Source organism: Pan troglodytes, chromosome 19, assembly GCF_028858775.2.
Source record: "Pan troglodytes isolate AG18354 chromosome 19, NHGRI_mPanTro3-v2.0_pri, whole genome shotgun sequence".
In the NCBI taxonomy this organism is placed as follows: Eukaryota; Metazoa; Chordata; class Mammalia; order Primates; family Hominidae; genus Pan; species Pan troglodytes.
In genome coordinates this window covers 50385755-50408310 of record NC_072417.2, presented here as the reverse complement: position 1 = coordinate 50408310, position 22556 = coordinate 50385755, and the positions used below count along the sequence as shown (strand labels likewise).

Sequence of the window (22556 nt, the reverse complement as noted above, 5' to 3'; positions counted from 1 at the left end):
ATGGTGGCTCACGCCTGTAATCCCAGCACTTTGGGAGGCCGAGGCGGGCAGATCACGAGGTCAGGAGATCGAGACCATCCTGGCTAACACGGTGAAACCCCGTCTCTACTAAAAATACAAAAAATTAGCCGGGCGTGGTGGCAGGCACCTGTAGTCCCAGCTACTCAGGAGGCTGAGGCAGGAGAATGGCGTGAACCCAGGAGGTGGAGCTTGCAGTGAGCTGAGATCGCGCCACTGCACTCCAGCCTGGGCAACAGAGAAAGACTCCGTCTCAAAAAAAAAAAAAAAAAAAAAGAAAACATGTATTTGAACAAAAACTTATACATAAGTGTTTACAGCAGCAGTATTCATAACAGCCAAAAGGTGAAAGCAGCCCAATCGTGCATCCACAGATGAGTGGTAACAACTGCAGATGTGGATCCAAGCTTGGACACTTCTTACCTTCCAGACCCTGGACAAGTTCTGCAGCCTCTCGGACCCTCAGTCTCTTCATCTAAAAAATGCAAACGACAGTGCCCAGTTCTTGGGTGGTTGGGAAAACTAAGCCTACATACATAAGGTGTCAGATGCCCTGTAGGTCCTCACGGAGGTACGATATACCTGTACGATGGGATATTATTCAGCCACAAAAAGGTACAAGACAAGTGGACCTTGAAAACACTATGCAGAGGGAGGATGGCAGTCACAATAAATCACATACAATTCCACTTATATGAAATATCCAGAATAGGTAAACCAACAGAGACAGGAAGCAGACTGCTGGGTGCCAGGGGCCGGAGGAAGGGAGGAGTGGGGAGTGACAGCTCATGGGAATGGAGTTCCTGTCGGGGGATGAAAGTGCTCGGGAGCGAAATAGAGGTGATGACTGCACAGCACAGAGAATGTACTAAATGCTGTGAAATTGTTCACTCTAAAACTGTTAATTTTATAGTGTGTGGATTTTACTTCAATTTAAAGAAATCTCATGCCTGAAATCCCGACACTTTGGGAGGCCGAGGCGGGAGAATCACTTGATCCCAGGGGTTCAAGACGAGCCTAGGTAACACAGCAATATTCCATCTCCAAAAAAAATTTGAAAAATTAGCTGGGTGCGCTGTCATGCACCTGTAGTCCCAGCTACTGGGAGGCTGAGGCTGAGACAAAAGGATCACTTGAGCCTGGGAGGCTGAAGCTGCAGTGGGCTGTGACTGTGCCACTGCACTCTAGCCTGGGTAACAGAGAAAGACTTGCCTCTCTTAAAAAAGAAAAGAAAAGATCAAGAAAGCAGATGACCAACGGCCACAAAAATTTGCAGAGCTTCTTGCAGACTACGGAACACAAGGCTGGTGTTTAGAATAGTCACCAGCTGGCCTCATAGAGAACAGTCTGAGCCCACCTCTCCCTGATGGGTTGTGGGGAGGCCTGGGGTCCTGGAAGAAGGCCGTGTGGCTCAGGTTAGGGGCTTGGGCTATGAATCCCTAAGTATGAACATATCTGCAGACGCCCCCTCCCCCTCTGCCGCAGGCTCCCGAAGGAGGTCTGGACAGAGGGGAGGAGGGCCAAGGGTTGGTGGGTTTTGAGGGTCAAATAGCAAGCACTTGGGTCCGGCCAGGTCCAGGATGAAATGCCAGATTTTCCATCTGCCGTCTGCATGGACAGATCCTGCAGTTTCCCAAACCTCCAACTCCTCACCAGTGAAATGGAGCCAGTAATTCCCACCCAGCAGGAGGGTGAGGGAGAAAATGCATGGAGGAGCCTGGGTCTGCAGGCAGGTGTGGAGGGCAGGTGCCTGGCTGGTCTGGTGGCCGTCCTTTGATTACTTTTCAGAAGCAGCCGGAAAATAAGGCTCAAGTGCCCAGAATAGAAAGCCAGGCCGTCCAAACATAGGTTTAAAAAATATAACCGGGAAAAATCAACTTCCTTATGTTCACACTCGACCTCAGGTGTATTCATGGGGAAACGGCGAGAGGTCTGGAGGATGTTTGCAGCTGCTGTAGGTGGTGGTGGGCAGGAAGCCCTCCCCACCACCGCTCTGCCTGTGCGCCCGATCTGCCCGCCGTGGGGCCCAGACACACTTCCTCCTCTCCCTCTGCGCTCTGCTCCGAGGGCAATTTGGCATCTGCCGCCTTCAATTAACATTGCAGACTGGAAGTGGGGGCCTAGGGGAAGGAGGTGGGCGGCAGCGGAGAAAAACAAGCCCACTGTGTTGACAGCTGGGCACACCACCTGCTCCAGCGTGGCAGGGAAGTTGAGGACCGCAGAGCCAGGAGGGGGTGAGGGAAGGCTGTCGCACACACTGGGCCTCTGTGCCCCCCTCACCGGTTGCACCCCCAGATGCAGGCTCTGTCCCAGTCCCTGTGCCAGGACTGGCTTGAACAGACCCCTCAGCCCTCTGATGGGAGGAGGGAAGGCAGGATGCACCGAGGTGGGAGTGTTTCTCCAGCTCTCTCTCTGCCAGTCTGAGTCTTGCTGGTTTCCCTTGATGGTGCACACCAAGGCATCCTTCACTGAACTCCCTGCAGTTACCGTGGCAGGCAGGCTTTTTCTTGCTGCAACACTGGCTGCTACCCCAGATAGTGCCTGGGTGGGTGACTGTGTAAGGAGAGCGGCTACCTCCGGCCCTACTGCCAGGTTCAGCTGGGTGGCACTGGGCCTGCCTCTCATGAGGCACAGTCTTTGAGGACAGTGACCAATGACTAACCTCGACAATGACACTGGGGCCAGGGCTGATGTCTGTGTCTGGTACCTTATGTATGTGGGCTTATTTTCCCAACAACCTGAGAAGTGGGCACTGTCATCCCATTTTCTAGATGAAGAAACTGAAGGTCTGAGAGGCTGCAGAACTTGTCCAGGGTCTGGAAGATAAGAAACTTCAAAGCCAGGCCGGGGCCTGCATCTCAATCTCCTAATCCCAGCACCTTCTGGTTGTTGCCCAAGCTGCCCCTGGGGAAGTCCAGAGTTAAACGCAGTGAAGGCAGAGTCATGGACCATGCGTCCAGGGACCTGGGCAGTGCCATAGTTTGAATACATCCCCCAGACTTCATGCGCCATCCCCAGAGCAGCAATACTGAAAGGTGGAGTCTTTAAGAGGTGATTGCCCTCTTGAATGTATTAATCCATTCATCAATTCATCATCAATCCAATTCAACAATTAATGGATTAATGGGTTATCACAGGAGGAGAGCTGGCAGCTTTATAAGGAGAGGAAGAGAGACCTGAGCTGGCGGGTGGGCACGCTCAGCCCCCTCGCCGTGTGATGCCCTGTGCAGCCTTGGGACTCCACAGAGTCCCCACCAGCAAGAAGGCCCTCACCAGATGTGCCCCCTGACTTGGGATGTCTCAGTCTCCAGAGTTATAAGAAGTAAATTTCATTTTGTGTAAATTACCCAGTTTCAGGTATTCTGTTGCAAGCAACAGAAAATGGACTAAGCCCAGCAGTGAGATGCTGTTGGCATCACAGGACTCTGTCATGAGCATCCACAAGCAGCCTAGGCTTTTCAAGCCTCAGTTTCCCAGCTAGAAGATGGGCCAGACAGAGCTCCTCATGGGGCTGTTGCAAGGATAACATGGAGACAATCGGTGCAGGGTGACTGCCTGGGATGTAGGGAAGGGTTCCATAAAGGATCAACCTCTTGCTTCCGCCGCCTCCTTTTTTTCAGGATCCATGAGACTCTGGACACAAAACGGCTTTGGGACTCAGTTAGCAGCATCCAGGGAATGGGAAGCATAGTAGGGATTCTGTCCAAGTCACTGAGTCAGAGGTGGTGGAAAATTAAGCCCCAGTAGGGCACTGTTTTATCCCGCATGTGCATGTGGGGAAGCAAATCAGGACCCAGGAGATCTCGATTCTGGAAAGATAAGACAAGGCACTGGAGGAGGTGCCAGTCTACTTCAGAGTGGCCCCAAGAGGCACTGTTGGGCTCCCTCAGACAGAGCCAGTTCCATTTAACCCGCCCCCTGACCTAGTTTGGTGTCTCTATGAGAGACACTCTGCAGAGTGCAAATTGCTCTGAACCAACTTCAGCTGGGCCAAGTCAAATGGGAATGAGATGCACATGGAGGGCCTTCCCCATGTGTGTCCACACGTACAGGTGGGAGAGCATGTACAACCCACGCACCCCACCTCCAGGCCCATCTTCTGGGCAAGCCATCCCCTCCCTGGGCTGCTTCCTCATTGAGTGAAGTGCTTGGATGGAAACTGAGTTGCTTGCATCCTTTCCCCCCAGAGCTGTCTCTTCAAACAATCTCCCATGGAATCTCAGCATAAAGAGAAAGTGGGAGCACAGATGGGGCGTGTGGGGCCCTGGCCTCCTTCACAGGCCAACTGGGACCCCACAGAGTGCAGCTGAGCCCCAGCAGAGGTGGATTTCCTGGGCCCCTTCCGGGCCTGGTGCTGTCTGATGGGTACCTACCTGTCCTGGTGATGTCACCCCAGTGCTGTCACCAGAGGTTTTGTGTCCAGCCCTGGCTCAGAGCTCAACCCATCCTGCATGCGTCTGGTGACCTTTGGCATCCGCAGGGACACGCTGTGCTGAGGCTGGGCTGGAGGGAGGATTACATGGCTCTTACGCTGTTGCCAAACACATCTTCGAGAAGAAGAGAGAAAGAGCAAAATAAACAGAGCCATGTTCACCTCCCTGGTGCCCGATGAAGAAAGCCTTTCCTGAAATAGCTTGGCCACAGATCCTTGTGGAAAATCCCAAAGTTGAGAGAGGGATGTACCCTCCTGTCTCCTGTAGAGTGCCCCCCATCTTCCATCCCCCCCAGATCTCTGGGCACTTAGGGAAATAACCTGTTTAGAAGTAGTTCTATTTTTCTAGCAATTGGGAGGGTCTTGCGTATAGAAGAAAGTGCAAGAAAATTAAGTCATCTGGACATATTGTCGAAAAAATCATGAAGGACATGGGGAATCAGCTCCACCCCTTTCTTCTTGCATGACTTTGGGCGATGTCACTTTAGCCACTGAGACTTGACCTGTGTGATCCGGTCCATGGGGTCCTGCAAATATCTATTAGGCTCCAACCACCGCATCTGGCTCATGGAGGAATCAGAACATTTCCTTTCTTCCTTCCGTAGGTTGCATCACAAGCAAGGGGCTAAGTGAGCCTCAGTTTCTGCATCTGTAAATGGGGGTGTGTGCTTCATGACCAAGGCCTCCAACAGCTAATATGACCCCAGTGTCACCCTGGGTGCTGTGGGCCACTGTGTGCACAGGAAGAAACAGACTGGGAGGGACTAAACAGGGAGGAGAAGAGATGTAAGACATATGGGGAGATAGGGAAAGGAATAGAGAGGGCCAGGGAGAGACAGACACACAGTGAAATATGGTGGAAGACAAACTGGGAAAGACAAGGAGAGAGACAGGGGCCCACCAGAGATTAGAGAGAGACACAGAGATAGAAAGAGACCAGAGAAATGGCAGTTACAGAGAGAGATGAGGAGAGACCAGGGAGACACAAAGACAGGGACAGACACAAAGACCAGAAGAGGCAGGAGAGAGAGGAAAGAGACACACAGAGAAACAGGGAGACACAGAGGCAGATACAAAGAAACGCAAAGAGATACACTGGGAGAAACACGCATTTACACAAAGCAACTGTTGTCCTGGTTTCAGGTTTGTGGGTCCAGGCTCCAGTGAAGTACGACTACGCCTGTACCCTCAGCTTCCAAGAACTTCCCCTTGTGCCCCTGAGTTGTCTGGAGTGGATTTCTGTTTCTTATAATCCAAGCATCTGGAGTCAGATGACCCCCTCTTCCAGCACCCAGCAGACTACCTTGGCCCATTTGAGCCTGGCCTCTTCTGCTCACACATCCCTCCTGCCCAAACATCCTGGGCATTTTTTTGTTTCATTGAAGAAAGATTTTTGTTTTGAAATAATTTTGGATTTACCAAAGAGTTGCAAAGATAGTACAGAGAGTTTCCATGTACCTTTCACTCACTTTACTTAGTGTTTACATCTTACAGAACCATGGTACTATCCTCAAAACTAATAAGTTAACATTGTTAAAATACTATTCAATAAACTACAGACTTTATTAGGTTGCCACCAGTTTTTCACTAATACAAGAGTCAGAAAACTCTTTCTGTAAAGGACCAGATAGTAAATAGTTTCAGCTTTGCAAGCCATATGGCTACACAAAAGCAACCACTGAAAATACGTAAATACCAGCCTGGATAACATAGTGAGACCTTGTCTCTACCAAAAACAAAATTTTAAAAAATCAGCCGGGTGTGGTGGCATGCACCTGTGGTCCTAGTTACTTGTGACGCTGAGGCAGGAGGATCACTTGAGCCAGGGAGGTCAAGGCTACAGTGAGCTGTGATTGCACCAGTGTACTCCAGCCTAGGTGACAGAGTGAGGCTCTGTCAGAAAGAAAGAAAGAAAGGAAGGAAAGGAAAGAAAAAAGGAAGAAAGGAGAGAGAAAAAAAGAGAAAGATGAAAGAAAGAAAGAAAGAAAGAAGAAAGAAAGAGAAAGAAAGAAAGACAAATGAGCATGGCTGAATTCCAATAAAACTTTATTTACAAGAGCTGGCAGAGGGCCAGAGTTGGCCCATAGACTGTAGTTTGCTGATCCCTGATCAATGTTCTTTCTCATTCCCAGGTCTCACATTGCCTTTAGTCGTCAGTTCCTCGGCCTTTCTTTGTCTTTCATGACCTTGATATCTGTGAACAGTCCTGGTCAGGTATTGTGCAATATGTTGCTCAATTTGGGTCTGATATTTTCTCATAATTAGATTGAGGTTATGCATTATTGGAAAAACTACCCCAGGAGTGATGATGTGTCATTCTCAGTGCATCATATCAGGAAGTACATGATGTCAGTGTGGCTTATTATTGGTAACACTGACCTTGACCTATTGGTTACAGTGGTGTTTGCCAGCTTTCTCCATTATAAAGTTATTATTTTCCCCTTTGTAATTGATAGGTATTGGGGGAAATGCTTTGCATCTGTGCAACTCTTGTTTCTCCTTAAACTTTCTCCTACGAGTCCGAGCATCCATCGGTGGGTCTTGCCTGCAGCAGTTGTTCCTGTGGTGTTCAAATGGTGATTTGCTGTTTCCCTGGTTCCTTCCACTTTCATTAAAGGGAACTTCTCTCGAAGGAAAAATGGTCCCTTCTTCCCCGTTTACTTATGCAATCAGTTATTTATATCAGTATGGATTAATGGATATTTATTTTATTTGATGAGGTAAAACCCAATAGTATAATGTACCTGGATGTGTTGCTGGACTGTTCCAGTTTTGACTCCTGGGAGTTACTTCCAGCTGGCTCCCACATCTTCTCCACAGTCCCCTCTATTTTGAGCACATCCTGACTTTCTGGCCCTACTTGATGCTCCAGCCACATCTGGTACCTTCCCTGCCCCAGCCCTGGGCTCCGATGCTTCTCAGGAAGGTGCAGGCACTCTTGCCCTGACTCCTCCTTCTTTTTCTTTTTGAGATGGAGTCTTGCTCTGTTGCCAGGCTGGAGTGCAGTGGCATGATCTCGGCTCACTGCAACCTCCACCTCCCGGATTCAAGTGATTCTCCTGCTTCAGCCTCCCGAGTAGCTGGGACCACAGGCGTGCGCCACCACCCCAGCTAATTTTTTGTATTTTTTAGTAGAGACGGGGTTTCACCATGTTGGCCAGGATGGTCTCGATCTCTTGACCTCGTGATCCGCCTGCCTTGGCCTCCCAAAGTGCTGGGATTACAGGCCGGCCAACTCCTCCTTCTTCCTCCAGGGTACTCTTCCTCCCTCCCGGTGGCCACTTCCTCTTTGCTTCCTCCTCCAATGTGTAGACCTACCTCCTCCATGCAGCCTCCTCCCCTCCCGCCAGCCCTGGTCATGCCTGCTCTTCCTCCTGACCTATCATGGCTCCGGCTGCTTGCCTGGCTGGTCCCAGTTCAACGGCACCTGTCACCCACCTCATGGGTCTGTGGCTATCTCCAAGGGCTGCTTCTGAGGCCCCTGAGCTGACCACTGGGCTTCCCCTCAAACCTTGGGGACAGGCTGCTGCCCTCCTAGCCTGAGATGTCACCTCCAGGAAAGCATGGCTGAAAACCATGTAGCAACATCACTCATAGGTGCACACCACTGTGGTAGGCAGGAACTGAGAGGTGGCCGGGGCTGCAGCTCATGGATGGAGGTTGCCAGACAGTGGTGGTGTCGGCTTAGAGGTGAGCCTGCTGGCAGGAGCTCCCGGCCACACGGAGATTGAAACGACTTCAGAGCTCTCTTCACTCCTCCCTTCCTCTCTGGTCTCCATGCCAGTGTGGCTAAGGACCATTTCTTGTGCCTGAAGGACATTAGTCAAACTTGTTTTAGTTTGTTCACTCATTCATTCACCATTCATTCATTCGACAGGTACTGAAGCATCTACTATGTGTCACAGCTATTCTAGTTGGAGGCACAGCCATGAACAAAACAGGCAGAAATTGCTGCCAGTTCTAATAGGGAGAGACAAACAAAATAAAGTGTGCGTGTGTGTGTGTGTGTGCGTGTACACGCACGTGCATGCAGTGAGAGCTATTCCAGGCTTGTGATGTTGAGGGTCTACATTTTTGGTCAAAAGAGCATTCACAGCTTTCTCTCAGGCGCAATGGATCCAGCTGCTTGCTGAGGTTAAGTCAGCAGCAACTTAACACGGCTTTATTCAGCATGACGATTCTTCACTTGGGTCTGAGCAGCCCCGTGACACATTTTCATTTTCTCCCCTTTCAGCCCCTTTGAATGGAAGTGCTTAGTAAACCTGGCATGTCAGAAATACAGGAGGGGCCTTCAAGGACATCCAGCTGAGTGGTTCTCAAACCAGGGCCCTAGGAACCCCCTGGGTCCTTGGGTGGGTGGAGGGGGAGCACTGTGAAGGGAGAGTAACCACTCCTCAGCTTCCCTTCTACCAGAGAAACTCCTTTTCACAAACGGGGCTTCTGTTCGGGATTTTATTTGGAGAAAGGGATTCTGGTGCTAAAAAACAAAGTTGGGTAACCCCTCATTTTACTCTTGTGAGGTAAGGTGGCATCCGGGTAAGAGTCCACACCTGGCATCAGGCTGCCTGGGCTGGATCTTGGCTCTGCAACTTCCAACTTATTTAGCTCTCCAGATCTCAGCTTCCTCATTTGTAAAACGGGTTCGTAGCAATGACTGCTTCAACAGGGCTTTGGTGAGGGCTGGATAGCATAACCTGTAGCAGATGCTTACCAAGTCCTGATAAGTAGGCACTAAATCACTCCTATTTACAAATTTTAAATAAAAAAAGAGAAAGAAGTGATACCTGTTCTTAAGAACACTCAAACACAAGAGAATCCAAAAACCATTTTAGAAAATTTCAGCCGGGCATGGTGGCTCACGCCTGTAATCCCAACACTTTGGGAGGCCGAGGCGGGTGGATCACCTTGAGGTCAGGATTTCGAGACCAGCCTGGGCAACATGGTGAAACCCCATGTCTACTAAAAATACAAAAAAAAAAAAAAAAAAAAATTAGCCAGGAGTGGTGGCACATGCCTTTAGTCTCAGGCACTTGGGAGGCTGAGGCAGGAGAATCGCTTGAACCTGGGAAGCAGAGCTTGCAGTGAGCCAAGATCATGCCACGGCACTCCAGCCTGGGTGACAGAGTGAGACTCCATCTCCAAGTAAAAAAAAAAAAAAAAAAAAGAAAAGAAAGAAAAAAAAAATTCCAGCCATACTCCCAAGAGTAACTACAGGTAAAACAGTTTGGTATATGTTCTTCCAGACTGTTCTTCTAGACATTTGCAAATTTGTAATATATATGTTCAGAAACACTTCTTGCAAAAGGATATTTCACTCTCCATTCTGCTTTGTAATTTGCTTTTTTTCCACTTAGTAATACATCATGGGCGAGTTTCTTCACCTGTTCCAGAGCCTGACCACATTCCTCTTCATGGCTGTATAGCATTCCATCCCAGGGACCTTCTGTCATTTTTAACCAGTCTCCAACTCAAACATATTTAGGTTGTTTCCAAGTTGTTGCTATCACAAACAGTGCTGTAATTAACACATTTGTACCTACTTCTTTGAATTCTTGACGTTTGCTGCAGGTTAAATTCATAGAAGTGGAATTGCTGAGTCAAAAGGTTTTCCCATTTAACATTTTTATAGGTACTGGCAAACTGCCCTCCAAATAGATTGTACCAATTTATACTCCCATCCATAAAGGAGGAGAGGGGCCTCTCTCCACACCCAGTCAATGTTGGGGATGACGTTCTCTCTGTTCCCTGCCCTGTGACAGATGAAAAATGTTGTGCTTTTTTTTCTTTTCTTTCTTTCTTTTTTTTTTTTTTTTTTCCTGAGACAGGGTTTCACTCTGTCACCCAGGCTGGAGTACAGTGGCTCAACCACGGCTTGGCTCACTGCAGCCTCAACCTCCTGGGCTCAGGTGATCCTCCCACCTCAGCCTCCTCAGTTGCTGTGACCACAGGCACACATCTTCTGCCTAGCTAATTTTTGTATTTTTTTTTGTAGAGACAGGGTTTTACCATGTCGAGACCAGGCTGGTCTCGAACTCCTGGACTTAAGTGATCTGCCTGCCTTAGCCTCTCAAACTGCTGGGATTACAGGCATAAGCCACCGTGCCTGGCCTGTTTTACATTCCTTCCTTCAATGATTCATGATGCTGTCTGCGTGTCCCAGTGTTTCCTGGCCATTCATAGTCTTCTCTTCTGTGAACTGCCTCATCACATCTTTTGTTTTTGAATGAGGAAGCTGAGGTCCAGAGAGGTGTGGAGGTTTATCCAAGTTTGTAAACTCCAGTTCTCCCCACTGTTCCTCTTGCCATCTGTCATGTTGGTGGCTCAGTCTCCATTCATTTCTCTCTTAATAAAACAGTACCTGTCCGGGGTTGGATTCCCCCACAGACAGACGCCGAGTCAAAGGTTCAAATTCTCCTGGAGGAGAAATCTCGTTAGAGAATGAAGGAAGCAGAACCAGGAGGGGGAAGAAGCTCTGGATGAGATTTTAGGGAAAGTCCTAGCTCAAGCCTGAACCTGGGCCAGCTCTCAGGTATGAATTCCACCTCGCCTGTCCTGCGTGGAGGCAAGGAAGCAGAGCGGTCCTGCTTCCTCACAGCTCAGGCTGGCACAGGTGGCCCCAGGGAGTGCAGAACAGGAACCTAGGCTCTGTGGGAGGGTCTTCTCTGAGGTGACCAGGGGCTCAGGAGTGAGGCACTAAAGTGCATAGTAGCTGGGCACAAGGACATGTTAAAAAGCGATGTGAGGAAGTCTGGGAAGGACACCAACATTGTCCTCTACTGTACCCCCATTTTCTTTGGGGATCCACTCCTCCCTTACCCCAGCCTAGCCTTTTGGGTTTCAGTGGAGCCTCAAGAGAGAGCCCTGCCTGGCTCAAGCAATTAGAACATTCTATCCCTCTGGCCATGACTGATTTAGGGTTGGATCCACAACACAATCTGTGCCAGTGGAAGTCAACCCAGCAACTGTCGGGGGAGAGCGGTACTTGGTTCATTTTTCACTGCTGTATAGCACTCCACTGTGTGACTAAGTCTGGCTTTATGTACCCCCTCACATGCTGGTAAACATTTGGGTGATTTCCGGTCTTTCCATCTACGGAAAGTGCTGCTGAGAATTGCTAAGAACATTCTCGTATGCATTGCCCAAAGCATGTGTACACCTGGGAATGAAATTGAATGCAACATTCAACTTGGCAAGACAATGCTCCATTGTTCCCCAAAGTGCTTATAACAATTGACACATCCACCAACTGTGGGTGAGCTGTTTGGAGTTTTCGCCAAACCACGATAATGTCAGATTTCTTACCTTTTGCCAATTTACTGGGTGTAAGAAGATAGCTCACCCTGGTCTTCATTTGCATTTTCCTGATTAATATGTATATTCACCACTTACCACTCAGGTTTCCTGCAAAGTTATTTCTTCCCGATTCTTCTCCCACTGTCCTTTCTCACATAGAAGTCAGCCACTCTTCTTTGTTTAAGCTCCTCCTTCTGTCTGGAAATGCCCCAAGGAAACTTTCTGCCCACGCTTCCACACCTGGTCCTGATGGCACCTCCTCCAGGAAGCCTCCTTTGATTCCCCTGTAAGGGGCAACTCCTCCTCACGGTCCCCGAGGACCAGCACTGCGAGATCCCTGAGGACCGAGTCCTAAGTGTGTTTCCTCTCTCTCCTTCCCACCCCAGCCAGGCTGATCAGGTGACTCCTCAAAGAACAGGCTCAAAATGGTTTCTGTTTCCCTCCCTCCTACTTGGGGTTTACCCCATGCTCGTGACAACAGGACGGGCACAATTATGGATTACAATGTCAATGTGAACCAATAACCCAAAACATTGCCCCCACCCTCATCTCCACAGTGACTTGCCAGAGAAATCCGGGCAGGGCGTTTCACCCCTGCCACCTCCAAAGGAAAGCTGGTGCACACTCTGCTCACATTTTCTGTGCCTGTCGTAGAGAAGGATGAGCATGCCCATCCATCAGCTTGTCCTGGGAACACCCCAGTAGCGGGAGCGCCTCAGCTTTTCATCCCTGCTCATCTCCACCCTCCCAAGCTCACCCACAGCCTTAGAAACGGGCGACCGTTCCCTGGCTCTGACTCAGTGTGTGGTGTTTATCTGCCTGCGAAAAACCAGAAATTATAAAAACTCAGAGAAGGCTTCACCTCTGCCAAAAAAGATGATTCCACCTCGAGACACAGCTCTCCCTGGGGCTGTGGGGTTGGCAGCTGCTGTGTTCCCGAGGTTTCAATGAAACTGAATGCCCCAAAACAATGCGTGCTGATTTGCAAACCTCAGATGGAACCAAAATTTTCATTTCCCCCCCATGCACTACAAAACAAAAACAGAGATTTTGGCTCGGATTTTTGGCTCAGCTCCCAAACAGCACAGTGTGAACCAGAACCCAGGCGTCCCCACGGGGTCTGTGTGTCGGGCTCTGCTTCTCCCCCCGCTCTTCTGTCTCCAGGTCCTGCAGACTGTGGAGGGGACAGGCCATAGGAAAGGATTAAGTCTCCTCATCTGCCACTTTATTGTTGATCTAGAACTTTCTAGACCTTGAGGATTTTGACAAAATGTGAATCTCCAATTATTTTGTGCAGCAGACATTTCAGAGGCAGAATGGTGGGAGGCTGTTGAATGGAGGGTGCACTGGATACTTTAGGCAAATTACTCGATTGAGCATAGCCTGTTTCTCCTTTGTAAAGTAGAGAAGACAGTGCGTACTTTCTCCATTTCACTGTTTTCTTCTGTGGATCAAAATGAGACAGCATTAAAGCACTCTGTGGTAGGGGTTGTTCCCAGTCTTAAGACTTCTTGGATCATGAAACATGACACAACATGGATGAAACTTGAAAATATGAAGCTAAGTGAAAGAAGCCAGGCACAAAAGACCACACGTTGCATGATTCCATTTATATGAAATGTCCAGAATAAACAAATTCATAGAGACAGAAAGTAGATTAGTGTTTGCCAGGGGCTGGTGAGAGTGTGGTTAGGGGGGATTGGTGAGTGACAGTTCATGGGTGTAGTGTTTCTTTCTGGAGTTGATGAAAATATTCTGAAAGTAGACAGCGGTGCTATATATAGTGGGGATAGGAGTGAATATATTAGAAACCATTGAATGTTACACCTTATTTTTGTTTCATTTATCATTATTATTTTTTTGAGACAGGGTCTCCCCTCTATCACCCAGGCTGGAGTGCAGTAGCATGATCATGGCTCACTGCAGCCTCAAACTCTTAGCTCAGGTGATCCTTCCACTTCAGCCTCCCAAGCAGCTGGGATCATGGGCATGCACCACTATACTCAGCTAATTTTTAAGTTATTTGTAGAGATGGAGTCTCCTTATGTTGCACAGGCTGGTCTTGAACTCCTGGACTCAAGTGTTCCTTGTGCCTCAGCCTCCCAAAGTGCTGGGATTACAGGTTTGAGCCACTGCACCTGGCCAATGGTACACTTTAAATCAGTGAATTGTATGGACTGTGAATTATATGTCAATAAAGCTGTTATAAAGAAGAAAAGAGCATATGCTCAGATCACTAGATATTTTGAGTTTTCAAGAGAAGCAGTGTTTCAGGATTAGGTTAGCTACCTATAACAGTAACTTCACCATTACAGTGGCTTAAGTAAGAAAGAAGTGCATTTTTACTTATGGAGAAGTCAGGAGGTAGGTAGTTCAGGGCTGGTTTTGTGGCTTCTTAGAGTCTACAGGGACTTAGGTTCTTCTCTCTCCTGTGCCATTCTCAGCCAGTGGCTTCCACTGTCAAGGCCAATTCAGAGTTCAAAATGGCCACTTGTTTTTATCCAGGCAGCAGGAAGAAGAAAGGAGGAAAGAATGAAAGCCACCCCCTAACCCTTGCGCCACCTTCTTCTTTCATCTCATTGGCCAAAACTGAGTCACATGGTCTCACTTTGCCACAAGGGAGGCTGGGAAATGTAGTATTTTAGTTGGGCACATTGCTGCGCTGTCTAAAAATCAGGATTTGTAATTAAAGAAGCAGGGAAAACATCAGCTTGGTAAACATCAGCATCTGCCACTGCTTTTAGGTGAAATTCTGGTTGGTAATTTGACCCCCCCTTTTTAAAAATACCTTGCAGAACAAACTGAACACACCTGCAGTCTGGACTCACTGCAGGTAGGCCTGCTGGATTGGCTGTGGCTCTGTGGGGAGACGGGAGTGGGAAACCTTGTCCACTATGGCTTTGCAGATGTCAGTGGTTTGAAAGCAGCTATAGTTAAAATAAGGACAGTGCTGAGTCACTGTGAGGTGGTGGAGAGAGGGAACACACAAGTGCTTGGCAAACACAGGGAGCACAAACACACGAAGTCACAGTGTGGCTCTGCCACCGCATGGTTCAGACAAAAGCTCTGGGCTCTGCACAAAGCCTCCACAGCATCCAGGCTGCTGGGCAGACAGGAAGGGGCACGGCAATCTGAGTCATGGCACCCTTCCTGTTGTGTTCTGCGTTTGCATTTTCTTTGAATATAAACCAAAAGCATTACAAACTATAGATGTAATTTGGACATGAAGGAACAAGGACAAAAAGTCAATAATTACTCACTCTGGACATGACCTTGTCACTGCCTCACCTTCACTTCCGGCAAGGCAAGAGCCATTCACGCTACTAATGACGTCTCCTGGGAAGATCGCATAATAAGCCTTGGTCAGAAAGCTGTATTTTTTGATAGGCAGGAAGCCGATGGACCTTTACTGCAATGTGTTCCGCAGGCTGCTCTAAGTTGCTGAGAAGGCCTCTTGGGGAGAGGAAGCGGGCCTTGGGTAGGGTGGCATGGCGCTGTCAGATGCATCATGCCTACTCCCCAGGTGCAGGAAGGCTCAGGTGTGCAAGCCCAGAGGGTCGAGGAGTGCTGGACCAGCCCAAGACAGGCCATAGAGGTTCCAGCATTGTCATGAGCTCGCAGAGTGACTTTCTTTTCTCATTTTCAAAAGATGAGGCTGTGCGAAACTTCTTTTTGGGGCATCTCCCTTGCTGTCAAACCAAGTCTCTCATCTTCTAGGAGTCAGTCTTTTCATGGTGGCAGATCTTGGAGTTAGACAAGCCTGGCTGAATATACAGCTCCAATTATTTATTGTATCCCAAAATGCAGTGGCTTGAAACAGCCCCATTTGATTAGATATGAATTTGGGTAGGTGGGCCTCCATCAGAAGATCTTTCGGTTCCACATGGCTGTGGTTGGGGCTCATTCAGGGGTACTTACCTAGCCACTGGTGTGGGTCTAGAGGGTACCTGGTGGCTTGGGTGGTGCCTGGAAGACTGGGCTCCTCTGGGGCTCTCCACATGGCCTTCTCAGCCCAGTAGCTGGACTTCTGACATGGCAGCTCAAAGCTCCAAGGGATGGGAAACGGACCCAGAGATGGATTCTTAGTCCACTGCTGTCTTACTCATCCTCAATTTAAAAGAAACACTGGAGGCAGTGTTAAAGATTCATACCCCCAAACAGCCCCAATTTTCCATCCCCAACCTGTATCCATTTCCTTTGAATGTCATATACAGTAGCCTTGACATAAGTAATTCCATCTTAGAAGAAGTCTGAATCTTACATTTCGCAAGGCTCTTTGCCAACAGGGAACAGATGTTTTGCCTGATCAATAAAGATTGCAACCGGCCAGATAAGGACATAACCAAACACACCCTGCCACTGTCAGTCCTCACCAGAGGACTCTGTGGCCATAAAAAGAGCTGGACTTCCACCGCTCATAACAGCTGTCTTGATAAGCGCCTGGCATCTGCCTCTAAAGACTCTGCCTACATCAAAGACTCTTCCTTGCAAAGCTGTGATGCTGCTGAGCTGCCCAAGCCAGACCAGAATATTCTTTTTGTTCACATCGCTCTCCCTGGACTGGCTTATTAACCCTTTTTCCTATCCCTTTTCTCATGCCATGTTACTTTGTTTGATGCGTAATTTTCAATCTATAATGTTTATATACTGATAAGTATGTTATGTATGGCTTGCAATACTGACTGATCTGTGAAGTGGCTTGAGCCTGTGTGAATGCCAAGTCCTAAAAATTGTCTCCTCCTCTTTGGAAACTCCATAGAGCTGGTGGCTTTTATGATCGAAGTAGCATTAAAAAAAAAAAAAGCCTGACATTGTGGAAAGATACAAACAAACATGTGGGAGACTTGCTTATCTCTGGCCTTGAACCACTCATGGTAAATGTGACTTTGCAATTCCTCCCACCAAAAGGTACAGTCTATTTCCCCACGATCTGACTCAGGCCTTATCTATGGCCCATAGAAAGTGCCAGAAGGGATGGTGTGTTAATTCCAAGCCTAGTCCTCAAGAGGCTCTTCAGCTTCCCTCTCTCCCTTTCCCCAACCTTCCCATACCCTGATCCCTGTGATTGGCATAAGGATATATGCCCAGGTTAGCCTGCTGGAGGACCAGGCTCCTAGAGGAGCCAGGGGCCGCTGACCTCAGCCAATGGCAGACATGTGAGTGAGCCTGTTGGACCACAACTGCCCAGTCAAGCCCAGGCCAGATCAGCAGAATCGCCCTGTCAAGCTGCCAGATGCCAGTGGCATTGTAACATTTTCATTTGAAAAGAGAAGCAGCCAGGTGTGGTGGCTCATGTCTCCAGCACTTTGGGAGGCTGAGGTGGGCGGATCATCTGAGGTCAGGAGTTTGAGACCAGCCTGCCAAACATGGTGAAACCCTGCCTCTACTGAAAATAAAAAAAAAAAAAATTAGCTGGGTGTGGTGACATGTGCCTGTAATCCCAGCCACTAGAGAAGCTGAGGCAGGAAAATCACTTGGACCCAGGAGGCAGAGGTTGCAGTGAGCCGAGATTGGGCCACTGTACTCCAGTCTGGGCAACAGAGTGAGACTTAGTCTCAAAAAAAAAAAAAAAAAAAAAAGAGAACCATTAGGAACAAATTAAACTCCAAAGAGTGAGAACAGTGGGATTTGAAGCCTTGTGGCAACTAAATAAGAAGGTATTTTAGGGCAGGCAACCCCCATGGCCTGTTGGGAACCAGGCTGCACAGCAGGAGGTGAGCAGTGGGCAGGCAAGTATTTCTGCCTGAGCTCCACCTCCTGTTGGGTCAGCAGTGGCACTAGATTCTCACAGGAGCGTGAACCCTATTGTGGGTTGCACACTCTGTATGAGAATCTAATGCTTGATGATCTGAGGTGGGAGGGTTTTATCCCAAAACCATCCCCCTCCCACCCCCAGTCTGTGGAAAAATTGTCTTCCATGAAATCAGTTTCTGGTGCCAAAAAGGTTAGGGACCACTGTTTTAGAGGCAAGGGACCCCTCTCTGCCTCTGATCCCCAAATGCACTGACTCCTCTCAGGTCTGCAAACCTAAGGCTGCCTGGGTCCAAATACAGGTTCCCAACTAGAAGTGATTTTCAGATCCTTAGTAACTGGTATGGCACGGGCCATCAGCCATTGGAATACACCCAGCCAGGGCCCTCATCAAGTGCCTACTGTATGCCAAGTGCTGTTCTGTGTGCTGGGGATGTGCCAGTGGAAAAAAGTCCAAATCCTCACCACGAGAAGCTGTTGTTCTAGTGGAAAGGAGCAGATGATAAACAACTGATTAAATGAAATCCATGGCGGCAGATGGCAGTAAGAGTCATAGAGGAAATCAAAGCCAGGTAAGGGGAACCACAAGTGCTGGGCAACGGTGGCTGCACTTTGAGTAGGTGGTCATGGAAAAGCTCATGAAGATGACATTTGAGCAAAGATGTGGAGAGAGTGGAGCCACCCAGACATCTGGGGGAACAGGGTTCCAGGCAGAGGGATGAGCATGTGCAAAGGTCCTGAGGCAGTGGTGTGCCAGGCACATTCCAAGAGTAGCAAGGGGCTGGGTGTGGCTACTGTGGAGGGAGAGAGGGACAGTGGGAGGAGATGAGAGGCAACAGGACACCATCTGGGTATGGCCTTTGGGAGACTGCGAGGACCTGGGCTTTGCTCCAGAGGACACAGGAAGTTGCTGGTGGGCTCTGAGCCAAGGAGGGACATGATCTGACCCTCCAGCTGCAGTGTGCAAGGAGGAAGCAGGGAGACCCCTGATGGTCCACAGAGTGGGAAGATGGCTTGGATCAGAGGAGAAGGGCAGAGGTGCTCAGATCCCGGATCTGTGTTGAAGACGGGATTTTGGTGATTGAACTTCTTTAATTCCCACAACAACCCTATAGGAAGTCACATTTATTGGATGCAAAAACAGCTCAGAGATGACAGAACTTCCTGAGGCTTGACGGGAGCAGAGAGTGGAGGGGCAGGGCCTGACCCCAGTTTCCAGATCCCTGTTGGTTCTTGTGGAGTCAACAGCCTGGTTTGGTGATGGCCATCGGGGCTCCCAGAGGAAGTGACATTGATGCTGAAACTTGGAGGACCTGGAGGCATGAGCCAAGCTGCAGCCCTGCTCCCTAGAGATCGCCGTCTTCAGAAACTCCCAGGCCCCTGCTCTTTCAACATCTTTCAGCCTGACGTGTGGCCAAAGCATGACAAACCTCCATGGGTGAGCACAAACGCAGGCGCCTCCCCTTTCGGGGCCAGGGTGGAGAAGAGGCAGGGCGTGTAGAGAAGCAGGAGGAATCTATCTTCATCCCCACGATTCCTTAGAATCAGCTGACACCGAGGCCTGGGCCTCCCTCTGCTGGAGTTAGGCTTGGGAGGGCCCCGAGGGGTGTGTAGGAGCCTGTCAGGCCAACAGAGCCTGGGCTGAGGGAGGTGTCCCAGGCAGAAGGAGTGAAGGTGTAGAGGAGGGCTGGGATGGGAGGTGGGGGCAGAGCAGGAAGGGGCTGCCCAGGATGTGGAGCTTATCTTAGAGGCCACTGGGTACCTGTGAAGTTGACTTTTCTTTCTTTAAGAGACAAGGTCTCGCTCCATTGCCGAGGCTGAAGTGTGGTGGCACAATCACGGTTCACTGCAGCCTCTACCTCCCAGACTCAAGCAATCCTCCCACCTCAGCCTCCCAGAGTGCTGGGATTAGAGGTGTGCACCACTGCACTTGGCCCCAGAAGTGGGCTATTTTTTAAAGTAAGTTTTTATTAAAGTCAAACACGCATACAGAGGACAGTACAGTCCTTTTTCAAGTTTTTTTGTTTTTAAATCTTTTATTTCTTTTTTCTCCTGGAGATCATGGAACACAGGATGTCCTCACACTGGATACACCTGTGCCTCCTGCACCTGGGTGAAGAAGCATCACAGCTAGGCCCCCAGGGCTCCTTGAGCCTCCTCTCAAGGTCACCACTCTCTGATCTGCTCCTATGTGGTGGTTTTGCCTGAGGTGGGCTGTTTTGGCATGTGCCCTTCGGGTCTCTCTTTGGGATTCTCCCAGTGGAGGGTCACTGAGCAGTATGCCACCGTCTGCTGGATCACAGGCCCTCTATTTGTTCCTCCATGATGGGACAAATAGGGTGACTCATTTGGGTTGTTGTCTGGATGGGGCTCTCATGAGTGGAGCTGCTCTGGCCCTTCTTGCATCCTGTCCCTTCTTGCACATCTGTCAGGTGTCTGCCTGCTCTGGAATGCCTGGGTCCTGGGGTAGATGTTTGTTCTGTGATGACCGATATTGCCAGACAGTTTTCCTACATGGTCGTACCAGTTCATGTGGAAGTGTTTTAACTGATGAGCAGCCATCATATTCTCTGTTCCCTGCACCCCAGTGCTGCTCTTTGCCATCACCATGGGCCTCTCCAGGACCCTGCCCACCACATGGTGGGTGGATCCACACACATGTGGTTGGCCACTTCCCTGACCGATGGGCAGCATATGACATTGGCCACTCTGGGCAGTGAGACCCTCCTCTCTGCTCCTGGGGCCTCACCCCCTCCTGGGTGCATTTCTGCTAGGGCCCATCAAGGCCTTGTACCCATTGCGAGCTCCTCAATTTGGGCCCTCTCTTTCTTACTTCCCACAGCCACAGGAGATCTTACTCACTCCCCGAGCTTCAGTCATGGCTGTGTCAATGCCTCCCTGTCATGGGACCTTCTTTTCTGAGGGTTAGCCCTTGCCACCCAGCCTCCACTAGACGTCCCTCCTGGCCACACCCTGAGCTCTCAGACTCCCTGCATCCAGAACAGGACCTGCCATCTGCCTCTCAACCTCGCCTTCCTCTGTGCCCACCTGGTGACCTCAGAGGGGCTGGTGGACCACCTCGCTGGGCTTGCCAGTCCTCCCTCTGTGGCTCAGCCAGTCCCTGGCCACATGATGTCCATTCTTTCTCTCTAATCTCACAAATATTTCCTCTTCTCTCTACCCCTGCAGCCACTCTGACTTCCCCGTTGAAAATTATCACTCCTCTCTCTGTGTCCCCTCAATGCCGTACATCGTCAGGAACTTCTACTCATCACAAAAGGACCTCCCACGATGGCCTGAAAAAAGACAGGAGGAGGGGCTCAGAAGATGGCTGATCAGACAGCTGTGTGAGCCTCACAGCCATGGCACCCTCCCCAGAGGTTTCTGCAGCTGCCACCACCTCCTTAGTGACAGACAAGCTTGGCCTAGACAACCTCGCCTGTGTGCCTGGCAGAGGACAGTCAGCCAGCAATCAGCCCAGGGAACTCTGGCCAGAGCAACCAAACTAGGGCACAGCCCTTTGAGCAATCCAGCAACGGTACAACCACGTAGGAAAGCTGTCCGGCAGCATCGGTCGTCACAGAACAATTAGAAGCATCTTTCCAAAAATAATCGAGCTTTGAGTGTTCTTCGAAGGACGAAGAGTGGGAGTGCAGTTGCCAACCGAGCTAACCAGGGCAAGGAAAATTCTGAAAACATCACCACCCCTGAAGTCTTTCCAAGGTTGTACCACCTGATCCCAGATGGTGAAATTACCAGCATCAAGATCAATCAAGAGGATCCCAATGAAAGCCTCTCCATTATGCTGATGGGAGGCAGTGAAACCCCACTGGTCCGTATCATCCAACACATTTATCATGATGGGGTGAATGCCAGAGATGACCAGCTGCTACCAGGAGACATCATCCTAAACGTCAATGGGATGGACATTAGCAAAGTCTCTCACAACTACGCTGTGCATCTCCTGCGGCAGCCCTACCAGGTGTTGTGACTGACCATGCTGCACAACCAGAAGTTCTGCAGCAGGAACAGTGGACAGGCCCTGGATGCCTACAGACCCCAGGATGACAGCTGCCATGTGACTTGCAACAAAAGTAGCCCCAAGGAACAGCTTGGAATAAAATTGGTGTGCAAGGTGGATGAGCCTGGGGTGTTTATCTTCAACGTGCTAGATGGTAGTGTGGCTGATTGACATGGTCAGCTGGAGGAGAATGATTGTGTGTTAGCCATCAATGGACATGACCTTCAATATGGCAGCCCAGAAAGTGGTGCTTATCTGATTCAGGTATTGCTGGCCCTCTTCACCACTGTATGGACTTATGCAATGCCAAGAAGGTAGAAAGCTGCACTATGATCCAGTGTCCAGCTCTGAAAAATGCTGCTCCTTGTGTGGTGGCATGTTTGACTCCTACCTCTCTGCTCTTGGAAGTTGCTGGCCTATGTTGCATCCTGATGGTACCAGCAGTTTTTATCAGCCATAATAATGGCAGCAGCGGGCTGTCTGGAGTAGCTGCTGCCATCACGCTGGCTACAGCAGGGAGGCACAGCTGGGACTGCACACTCCATGGAGCTGGTGGGAACCTGGGACAAGTGGAAGCCCCGCCCCTTCTGAGTTGGTGGGGCAGGAGTTCCCTGGGTGCAGCCACAACTGCCCAAACTGTGGCTGCAGACCTGGGCCTCCCAGGCCATGAAGCAGGCAGGGGCCCAACCCCACCAGGTGCAGCTGCAGTCCACCCCAACCACTGCTGTGGACCCAGGCATCCCTGCACTCTTAGGGGCCCAGGAAGGCTCCCTCTGCCCTAGCAGGCTTGGAAGTACCTGGCTTCCCCCTGCTGTTGGCACCCACTTTGATCTTGGAGCAAAGTTGGGGCCAAGCCCAGGCACTGTCAAGGCCTGGCCAGGTATACACACACTCAGTGCAATGCTGACATGCCAGTCCCCTGCTGCCTCAGCTGTCTCCAAACTTTGGACACCAGCAAGCATAAGAGAGAAGCCAATGGGGTGCAGATGGTAGCTCAGTGCTGGCCTGCAGGTGCCCCTTGGCACCTACAGCTTGGTCACC

At 49.8% G+C, this 22556-nt stretch overlaps 1 protein-coding gene across 1 annotated transcript in view; it reads left to right on the top strand.

Annotated features, from left to right (window-relative positions):
- The window catches only part of LOC104002907 (E3 ubiquitin-protein ligase LNX), a 31864-nt gene extending 9834 nt beyond the window's left edge, over positions 1-22030 (top strand). The window contains 3 exon segments of the mRNA XM_054671134.2: positions 20684-20933; positions 20935-21044; positions 21094-22030. Of these exon segments, the coding sequence (XP_054527109.2) occupies positions 20684-20933; positions 20935-21044; positions 21094-21833 (1100 nt within the window). The 3' untranslated portion in view covers positions 21834-22030.
- The last annotated feature ends 526 nt before the right edge of the window (positions 22031-22556 follow it).